Raw genomic sequence first — 11025 nt, forward strand, 5'->3', positions numbered from 1 at the left:
AGTAAAAACTAACAACGTAAAAGATAATTTAATAGAATTACCTATAAGAAATTGGCCGTTTATTTTACAAATCACAGGATTTTAAAATATGCCCTAAAAAAAGGAACGTTAGTTATAACCACGTGGAACTGTCCTCTTAAAAGTTGAAGTCAGTTTATTTGTCAAAGTTTAGTCGGACTGAGTCAGTCAATTTTTATTCTCATCACTGTGATTTCCAAAAGCCACGCTTACGTTTGACCACCAAATTGTTGAGAACTGAATGCTTTAGTAGATATCTCATAAGCCTTCGACGTGAGTTTTTCGCCAGTGGAATTCCAGCTTTGTCAGACAAAAGAAACCAAGGAAAGGCTCTACTTTTTTCACTTCAAAAATTTATCATAGAATGAAGGGAATTTAATGGGTGTTTACGAGTTCTGGAGAACACTTAAACAGCACTGCATTTGACAGCATAAATGTGCGAAACAATTCCGAACAACATTCTTTCGAACCAACAAATACATGGAAAGATATAGTATCAGCATAATCAGTTTCTGCAGAGGTATTTTTAGCAAAAAGTTAATCGCATAAGCCAGTGTCGTTTGAGTTCCTTGCGAACTCAAAAATTAACTTACTATGCAGGAAATAAAATTCTCAAACTCATTAATAATTCATCAAGTTACAAACCAATCACAATACGCCAATTTGGTCACCTGTGCGTTTAGAAACCCCGATGAAACACTGGACAGAGGCTTTTCCACTATACTTTGATGAAATATCAAACCCTAGAGCTTGATAAAATGTCAAACCTCACTGATGCCAAAATCAGTCAGAATTTTTTCATTGTTCTTGGCTCATGATGCACGATTGAGAAGCATTTTCAAAAACTCGTGCTTCGTGTTTCATCGGGGTTTTCAAACACTCGAAAACATCAGTTTTCTCGTGTTTGGAAACCCCGATGAAACACCCGCACTCGTTTTTGAAATATTACCTCTCAAACAAGTTTGTAACACAATCTCAGACACTTTCATCTCCCTACACAATCAGACATAAAAACTTCTTGCTTTCAGCATTATTCCAAGTTGCAACGAGTTCCGGTAAGTTATGTTGGCCTCCAGGAAGTAAACAAAAACAAACAATAACCAAACTAGCAAACAAATGAACATTACCTAAATTATGTCCAGCAGCAATCACTATTATAAAGAAAACCAGTCAAACTAACCGGAACTTTGTCATTTACAATAATCTAATATGAGGAAAACCCGAATGTAGATAGGACTTTTGTAATGTCAAATAATTTAATATTAAAACTATGCCTCGTATTTTGAGTGAGCAACAATCACGAATCTATAAGCATAACTTTACAGCTTGTCCTACAGCATGTCTGAACAATTGCTTATAACCCGCTAAGGCGTAGAACAATAGGGTCCGAGCTTTGGTAAAATTTGTTTCCTTCTACAAGCCAAGGGCGCAATCAGCTATTGTCAGCTGGTGTCCTGTGGCGAGGGTAGCATACTGTGGTCATCCAAAACCCTATCTTGAATGCGGCTTCTGCATAAAGGGCAGTCTTCGAGTTGTAAAGCGCACCTCATACAAACGTCCCTACAAATAAAACGTACCTTAAAACGAGGATAAACTTAAATACAAAAACTTTTATCTGCTATTTTGAAAAGTTCTTAAACAGGTGGAGTCTGAATTAAGAAACACACGAGGCACTTCAAGTATGGGAGGGTTAAATAACTTAATTTTACAATGGTTGTATCTAATTTTTTTACTTACCTGTGGTTACAAGGTTCCAGTCTTGTATCGGCAGAATTCTCATAACATATTTTACAAGGATCATTAGCTATGCTCTCTTGGCGAATAGCAGCTAACTTTAGGTGCCTGCAGAAAATTTTGAACAGTAAACAGCCGGTAAAATCGAGTTGTTCCGACCGAGATTATAAGGTAACAACACTGGACTGACGACGCGTTATTCAAAATAATCAATGACTTCTAAAATAACTCAAAGTCATTAAGAACTTGTTCTCATTGAATATTTCATTACCATCTTACCTTGGTAAAACTATTTTGTCCTCGGATGACATGTTCGCATTATCGTTGAAATTGTCGAAAGGAACGTTGGGAGGAAACCTGCAATGATTTAAGACTCGAGTAAAATAATTGAAAACATGGCGGTATTAGACAAAAATAATCCTCGAGATAGTAAACTGAAAGGCTAACTGTTAGTTGAGATTAAAAGATCTTGAAAAGAAAGCAATCCGTTGAAGTTTTCAAATGTGACCGGGTTTGAAATAGGCAACTCTTGCCCCTAAATTCAAGGTTTTTTTTTTTTAATGCTGCACAAAAAACATTTGAAGCTACAAGTTAGCAGGAGGGATGCTCCTTTCGATACAGCTGAAGAGTCCCCCATGTCAGAGTAAAAAACACATTGTAGCGCAAGCCCCCCTAAAAATGAGAGAGCCTCTGTAAAATGAACGGTTACTTTTCTTCGATCCGTAATGTCCAAATATTCTCCTTCGACCTCAGTCTCTTGGGGCCATGGTATATCAAGGTTTAACTGTACAGTAACTGTACGTAAGAAAAGAAAAAATCTGCAGACTTTCATTGGACATTATCTGTATCAGCTAACCGGTTGTTAAATACTTGCTTGTATATCTTTACAAATAAAAATATACTAACCTGAAGGGATTGGCTCCAAAATTAAAAATACAATGTTGAAAAGACATAAAACTTGCTGCAGCGAAGAATCCAGCCCTAGAAGAAAACCAAAGGCTTGAGAAATGGTGTGTATAGTTTGAGTTTTACATTTTTTTTATTCTGTGACCTGTGTTCAAACAGACAAAATTGTTCTGAAAAGTGGGGTACTAATTGAATTGAGATCCCTGTGCAGATTTCCCGCATCAACCGAACCATGAAAGGACTGTGATCTCATGCCACCTTAAAGTTAAGTCATGTCATCTATGCTGGTCTTAATCTACAATTCAGCTCGTCTGAAATCAAGTTTACCTAATAACGTCCTTCTACATAAAGCTTACCCTGAAAGCGCTGCCTTAAAATCTCTTATAATTGTATCTCCGTTCATGGAAAACGCCACTTTTCCACGCTCTAAATCAATGAGCAGGCCAAGAACATCACCTAAAAGATATTGTGATAAATTTGATATTCTATAAGTTTGATTACTAAGACGGACATCACGGTTGAAACAGGTATGATCAGGTGACCAACTGACCTGGTACCCAAGGGGGGTGGTGATGGGGCGTACTCCTGGCTCCATGCCATATCAACTGTCGGCAGCCATCATATGCATAAGAAAACTCATCATCACCAATACCATATCCTTCCTGGAAAAAGTATACATAAACAGCCATCAATAGTCGGTGTAAGGTATACAACACCAGCATTAGCTCCAATGCCTATTGACCAGTCAACATACACATCAATCAAATCTCAAAACCATAATTTAATCACCATCGATCTTTGCAGTTTAAGTTTATCATACTGATTGGCTAACACCAAGAGATCAAAGAGTCATTATCTAAGGCACAGTAGAACACAAGAATGTCAGAAAATGCTTCACTTTTAACTTACATGATTGAGAAACTTGCTGTCCTTAGTGGCCCAGCCAATCTGCATCACCCCAGCTGTAAGAAGAGTCACCTCATAATACCAAACACCTAAACAGAGCAACATGCCAATTAAACCAAAATTAATTTTTCATTTTATAAAAGCTATCAGTTAGTCCTTGCACTGACTTGATACCTGGCAGGACAGAGAGATGCAGTGCACCTTTCAACTACATCTAAGATTGTTAACTTTCTTTGAAACTTTTTTCAAACAATTATTACATATCATGTTGAACATTGTTGATCAGTACAAATCAAAGTGTTTACATCTTGATGAAATAACTGCTTAAAGAGAGAACAGAGAGCACTAATTCAAATTCAAATTTGAACCTTTTTAATTCTGCAGCTTTTAATTACAGCACAGTTATGAAACACAAAATGTGGACTGACTCTAATCTGTATCTCTGGCTTCACTCTGATTATTACCATAACAAACAAACACAAAGAGAATCTTCTCTTTCAGCTGAGCCAGAGCATCATTTGGGAAGAGAATATTCAGGTCAGCTGCTTTAGACCTTATAATTTCCACTGAGAGCCTCAGTACATTCAAGGAAGCTTGTAAGACATATTTACTCTGACTCTAAAAGTCCTAGGTTTGGTAATTTTTTTGTAGTGTGTTCCAAGGTATGACACTGTAAATTATATTAGCATGACTAGATAAATAATATGCTAACCACCTCCTGGTTAGCTCAATTGGTTAGAGTCCCAGACTGTTGTGCGCAAGGTTGAGGGTTTGAGCCCCAGCTGGACCAACACTCAAGGTCTTAAAATAACTGAGGAGAATGCACTACCTTTCTATAATATCAAGAAATGGATAGATATTCTAGACTTCTCGGATAAGGATGAATAAACCCTAGGTCCCATCTCCTGCTTCTATTAATTAGTTAATTTCGGTAAGTAGGAGATGTCAAAGAACCCACTCACTGGTCTGGTCTGGCCTGTTTACTGGGAATTGCAGTGGGGGGGGGGGGGGGGTGTGGCCTTGTCATTGTTAATGCAGGATCCACTGTAATTGGCTAAAGCTGTAGTGGTCTCCCTGCCTGAGATATTTAGGTCAAGCTAAATATATAATACATATTATTACATGACTCGTACAGTCAGAGGGCCAATAACTAAAATCAACCAATCAAAATGCTCTATTGCCGGTCCAATATTCTCTAAGTATTGGACCGGGCACTGTCCCGAATGGTCCTGAATGATACCACACTTGTGACCCTTTGAACTTCAGTCACATAATAAATCTCTTATTAACCAAGCTTGCTTGGGACCGTACTGGAAGAATATCGGCCCTCGGTCTTTTTTGTACAGACCTCATTGCCCTCGGTCTGTACTGTCAAGACCTCAGGCCGATATTCTCCCAGTACAGCCCTCGCGCTTGGTTAATAAGATAATTATATATATATATATATAACTAACTGCAGACAGTACTGTTTCGGCCTTCTGGGCCTCATCAGTGCAGTGCTAATGCTAGGATGGGGGAGAACCGAGACGGTCACCCCAAACGACCCAACCTTTGTGGTATCGTCTATATATAGTAATACCCATGTGAACATATACACATGGTACATGTGCAATACAAGTGGAATATTCTTGTTATTATTCCTACTACAACAAATTCATAACTATTACCAAAGACTTTTATCATGATTTAATCAGATTTTTGACAGGAAAAAGAAACTGACCAGTTGAAACACAAAATGTACACCGCACACTTTCAAAAGAGGATGCATCACACCTTGCCTGAAACAACAATTTATAAAAGATTATTTTTCTTTGAATAGAACACCAGATTTCTGAAACAATAGTAACTAAATATACAAATTTCTTTCAAATCTGTCAATCAATGCATTATCAAATGTCAGGTCTAATATCTGCAATAGCTAATCACATCAAGACTGACACAACTTCTGGTGAGTTTCATAATTACTCTTCAGCACCAAAACACAGGCAACCAGCAAAACTATTCACCACAATAAACATCTCACTGATGATTTACAAACCATTCAGAGATGACCAATAAAACCCACTAAAACAACATCTTACCTCCAGTCCTGTAGGGGATATTTTTAAATAATCACTCACATCATTGTTATTAAGCATAACATTAATACCACTAACATCAGCTATTTCATAAGAGTAGGGACGATTCTGTAGACAAAACAATTAAAAGTGATTAACATTAAACTAAGTCTGACATTGCTGGATGGGAGGCATACTGAAGAAAAAAAACTTATATCTGTATAAATATGAGATCAACTCATTTTTACATTACGGTAACTATAACTTAAAATCGGTAGAGAATGACACCAGTATGCCAGCAAACCACTTCACTCTTTTATGAAAATGTGAACTTGCTCTCACTTCACAACTCTCTTGAAATTGTGAACTAAAACTTTGCGGTTGCAACTTTGACCCTGATCTTTAAATTTATTACAAACAATGTACATCTTACCTTAAAGGAAACTAGAAATGTGGAGATAAATATGAAAAGACAGAGGAATTAATAAAACAAAACATACCAAAGAATTACTTAATTATTTAGTTAATTAATCTTAACCAATAAAAACAACAAAGCTCCCAGCAAAATTTTTTGGTCACCTTAGCACACACCAATTTTTTCAGAACAACTGATACTTTGCCGATCAAGGGGAAAGAAAAAGGCTTTGCCATTGAAAACTGGGGCAATGCTCATTAAGAATGACAACAGGAGCTCCCCTGGAATGAACAAGGAGAGCTGCAACTTTGAACGATTGGAACCAACAGTTGAAACAAACTCACATATATTGTCAAGAAGCCACTGGGAACAAAATCCAGCCTGATGCCTCTCAAAGTCTTTGCTTCCAAGCCATTCCTTCTCCAAATTTACTAACATTTCTGCTATACCAGAGTCCCTTATTGTAAGCTTGTTTTCACCTATTAATTTCACATAATGATTTGTTCTATTTGCATGTACTAATACTATCTAAACAATAATTAAATCACATTGAGTTATCATAATTATTACTAATGGATCATGTTTCAGTTTTAGAGATGTTTCATGATGGTGATCTTTTCTGCACCTGATAATGGAAAATTTAAGCTCATTCTAACATGCACAAAAAATTCTTCTTGATGTCAATCAATGTTTAAGTCATTTCCTTGAAAAAATTAAACAATTTCTGAGTAAACATGAACTTCTTGCTACTTAAGACCTTTTCATGCATTAACCAAAACTTCTTGACTATCTTTAAGTTATGACTCTTCTGAACTGTCATCAAATAAACATATAAATAAATAAACAAATATTACATCATTTGATTTTAGCAGCAATACATGTAAATCTAAAAAGTGGTTCTCAATCTCAAACATTTCAAGACCAAATTGGAAATTATAGACTGTTTCTGCTGATAAGGAAGGAAAATGGGACAACCTGTAGGAGACCCCCCTCGCAGAGGTGGGACAATAACTTTTAACAAAGTCAACCCATACGTGATACCAGGTCTGAGAAGTGAATCCAGTCTACATCAATACTGGGGGGAAGGGGGGGAGAGATGGGGGAGAGATGAGGGAGAGAGGGGAGACTGCTCTTAACATCATCCCATCTCTACTCTTGTTCTGAATGTTTTTCAACATTTTTGAATTTTGTATTCAGATAATCTATAACTGAAAAAAATTAATGTTCGCTGAAATAATAAAATGGTAAAATTATAATACTTGTTTGGGCAAATTTTTCCAGGGCTAATATTGAATTCAGCACCACACCAGGGTATTCAGCTGTTGTCTAAAAAAAACAAAGAAAACACTCATTAATATTGAATTTGCATTCATCAGACATTCACTGAGTCAAAATTGACATCTAACACTAGGAGACACTATCCAGCTATTTTATTAGATCCTTGATAGACACTGTTTGTCCATGATATTCCGTATTTTTGGTTGTGTGTTGGTTTGATTACCTTACACCCTTTGTTTTTGCAGTCAAGTGGAATCTGATTATAATGTTGTTGAAGCACCTCTCCTTACCAGTCTTTGTAAAAGAAACTCCAGAGCGCCTTGAGTCAATAATACAATGCTCAGAGGACCTTAAATTGAAAACAAATAATTTCCTAAACGAGTATGTGAAGATGAAGCAGTTTTTAATGTAATAGAAAAATCCAAGTCCCAGATGGGATTTGAACCCAGGACCCTCTGTGATCTAGTCAGCTGCTCTAACCACTGAGCTACTGGAGACTCTATGGTTAGCAAGGGTCAATTTGTGGGTCTGGACTTGAACCGCATTGTGCGGCTACACAGTCAAGTATTGATCAGCTCCTATGAAACTCACAAACAGCATCATGCTGTCATATTAAAGCATATAAAGATGCGGCCAACCAACCTCCAAAGTGAGCATGTGAAGATAAAACAATTTAATGTCATTAGAAAAAATCCGAGCCCCAGATGGGATTTGAACCCACGACCCTCCGTGATCTAGTCGGATGCTCTAACCACTGAGCTACTGGAGACTCTATGGTGAGCAAGGGTCAATTTTTGGGTCTGGACTGGAACCGCATCGCACGGCTACACAGTCAAGTATTGATCAGCACATGTGAAACTCACTAACAGCATCATGCTGTCACAATAAAGTATATCAAGATGCGGCCAACTAACCTCCAAAGTTAGTATGTGAAGATGAAACGATTTTTAATGTAATAGGTTAAATTGATAAATTTATTATTCAACCCAAATAGATGTTTAAATTTGAAGCAAATTAACTAACCAGCCAACTTGTCAGCCAAGCATGCCAAAACAACAGCCAAGTTCCGGCAAATAGAAGGTGTGAGCTCATTTTGACGATGATCTCTTTGGGTGTTGAATACAAGCTTTTTAAGGCTCTTGGACAAATTCAGCTTTGATGAGAGAGTTTGTATTGCATCCTTGAAAGAAAAAAAAGGGGATTCGAGTTAAGTTAAAGTCACTGCTTATGTTGTCTAAAAATAGCAAGTAAAATAAATCTGTCAAAATGTCATTGTCTCCTCTAGATATGATCTACACAAATGTTCAAGGAAATGACTGAAGGGGAATTTTGTGATAATTCATACGCTACAGTTTGTAGTTAAAAGGCAATTTGAAAATTTTAAACCAGACTGTTTAATATCCTAAAATGTATCTTACTTTTCATGAACACTTGAATACTATATTTCCACAGATAAGACAAGCAATTTTTTATTTGACAGTTGTGAGAAATTTCCAAGACAGCATTTACCCTTGTTGGAAGAGGACACTCATCAAGAAGAAGACAGACAACAGCAGCTCCAAGTGAATCTTCCAGTGGAATAGCAAATATACAGGACTTGACTACATTCAGCCATCCCTCCTCTGTGTTAAATTTAGAAAAAATTCATGTTCCTCATGCTTGAAATGACATCATAACAAATAAGAATTTAAGGAAATATAGGGAAATATCCATTTACCTTCTTCCGCCAGAGAATGTAAAATTGTCATGCATTCTGGAGGCTCCATGTTACTTAAAAAAAAAATATGATATTAATAAGTTAGCTTGTATATGAGGATCACCAAGTGATCAAAGTTATCTCTGAGTGAAAGATCATTATTCAAGTCCAAATGGAAGTTAAGAAAAAATATCAATTTGAACAGTGGATATGATAAAAAGCCACAGATTCATCCTTTCAAGTTAACTACAATTTTAGTTACTACAAGAAGACAAGCTGGCAAAAAATTCAAGCTTTGAATGGATTAAAGAAGGGACACAGAAATAATGGCTGATTACCATAACCAACAAAATCACATGAAGCTACATAAGCTACAAAGCCACATAAAGGACCCAGAAAATTTTGAGAATACTTTTTGTTCCTGATAAAGGATTCCATGATCACAAATGGCAAAGATTAATTAAATGCTATTTTGAAAGACTACAAGTACATGACAAATTGACCTTCATAGATTAGGTGCAATATTTGTTAAAAAAGGAAAAGATTTGCCTGTCACCCAATATTTGGTAGTGTAGCTCGCTTGGTAGTAGCAGTCACTCCCTTTCAAGATTTGAATCATTTTTAAGACTTTTTCTTCAGTAAAAACTTTTATTGTGAGTAACCTTTCAAGGTAAATTCATCAGCTGTTACTGATCTTTGTGCAAAGAAGGGTGCATTTGCAGACATTTTTTAGTCTTACATTCAAAACATTTCTTTTCAAGCAATTTCATCAACTTGAGTAATATGCCTTTTTTTATAAACATTGTGTGCTTGAACTTGTTTATTGTTCCTATCAATGAATGAATGTTTCAGAGAGTTTTCAACCTATAATTTGAATTTTAATTCTTAATTTCTATGATTCTTTTTGGTGAAGACAATTTCAAAGCACCAGTAAGGCCATAAATAATTTATATAGCTGCATAGCAAATTTTAAATAAAGAATTTCTTTGCAAATTGGATATCAGAAACACAGTGTTAAATTAACCTCTTGATGAAAATACCGTAGTTGTTTAATGTCTCAAATAACTTCTTCAACCAAGCCTAAGTCTGTTTTTTTTTTTTTTCAGTCATCAGTTTTAACCCTTCCTTGGGTACAAAACTATTTAGAGGAATTATATTTTGCCAAGTGACAAAAAATTCAGGTCAATTACCTTCTCTTTTTAAGAATAACGTTGCAGTAGCAATTTTGAACACACTGTGCCAATTGGTATACTGGTTGAAAAATTCAAAAGATTACTAAACTACATTGGAAAGCCAACAATGTTGCTGTGAAACTGAAACATATAAAATATATTCTTGGAATTTTAAACAAACAAAAAATAAATTTGAACACATTTGTTCTTCGTCAAGTTTTAATTTGACAGCCTCATCATGTTACTATGGTCTACTGATTGCACTTCATCATCAGGAAGTCGATGCAATAAATTACTATTCGTATGCTGCCATTAAGTCATAAGAAAATACACAAGTAAGTCTTACTTTTCTGCGAGTTTCCTGAGGGCACGGAGTGCATCCAAAACAAGATCATCTGTGTGACTGGAACCACCAGGACTTCTTGAGGCATTTCTTCCGTAATCTACATCATAACTGTCCTGGCGCAGTGGTTCGTGAGTCTTGCAACAGCTAATTCCCATATATAACTACACAATCACCAGCCTCAAATTAAAGTGTATGGGGGTTCACAAAAACATGTGAAAAGGGCAGCATCAGTTGCATTCTTGAAACCCACAAAGATCCCCACTATCGTCCCGGCCCCCTCCGGTAAACAAAATTATCGATATTTAGGAGCGCCTTCATACCTTAGCGGTCAGTCAGTCACGCTATTTCAGCGCCCCTAATCTCATTAGTATCCTAATAGCGGTTATTTCAAAGTCTTGTATGCGTTCCTGCCTAATCATGCGCACTTACGTCACACCAAGGAGCCAATCAGCCGCCGTTGCGCTGTTGCGGTGAATATTCTATCCCATAATACTGTT

At 36.5% G+C, this 11025-nt stretch overlaps 1 protein-coding gene across 1 annotated transcript; it reads right to left on the reverse strand.

Moving 5' to 3' along the window:
* Positions 1-9: 9 nt before the first annotated feature.
* On the reverse strand, positions 10-10831 carry LOC111329578 (RING finger and SPRY domain-containing protein 1). The gene is made up of 17 exons (XM_022934309.2): positions 10529-10831; positions 9032-9084; positions 8824-8936; positions 8338-8494; positions 7605-7663; positions 7296-7362; positions 6381-6515; positions 6055-6065; positions 5646-5750; positions 5285-5342; positions 3568-3653; positions 3209-3320; positions 3015-3114; positions 2659-2733; positions 2032-2109; positions 1756-1860; positions 10-1578 (listed from the first exon to the last, which is right to left on the reverse strand). Exons 1-17 carry the CDS (start codon positions 10681-10683, stop codon positions 1461-1463), a joined length of 1587 nt encoding a protein of 528 aa, XP_022790044.1. The 5' UTR covers positions 10684-10831; the 3' UTR covers positions 10-1460.
* Between the last annotated feature and the right edge of the window lie 194 nt (positions 10832-11025).

Source organism: Stylophora pistillata, chromosome 3 (assembly GCF_964205215.1).
Source record: "Stylophora pistillata chromosome 3, jaStyPist1.2, whole genome shotgun sequence".
NCBI classification, from domain to species: domain Eukaryota; kingdom Metazoa; phylum Cnidaria; class Anthozoa; order Scleractinia; family Pocilloporidae; genus Stylophora; species Stylophora pistillata.

Coding starts and splice junctions, on each gene's coding strand:
- LOC111329578 (XM_022934309.2), bottom strand. CDS start 10,683: ATGGGAATTAGCTGTTGCAAGACTCACGAACCACTGCGCCAGGACAGT. Junction 5,343..5,645: donor TATCCCCTACAGGACTGGAG/GTAAGATGTTGT, acceptor TTGTTGTTTCAG/GCAAGGTGTGATGCATCCTC. Junction 3,654..5,284: donor TACATTTTGTGTTTCAACTG/GTCAGTTTCTTT, acceptor TGCTCTGTTTAG/GTGTTTGGTATTATGAGGTG.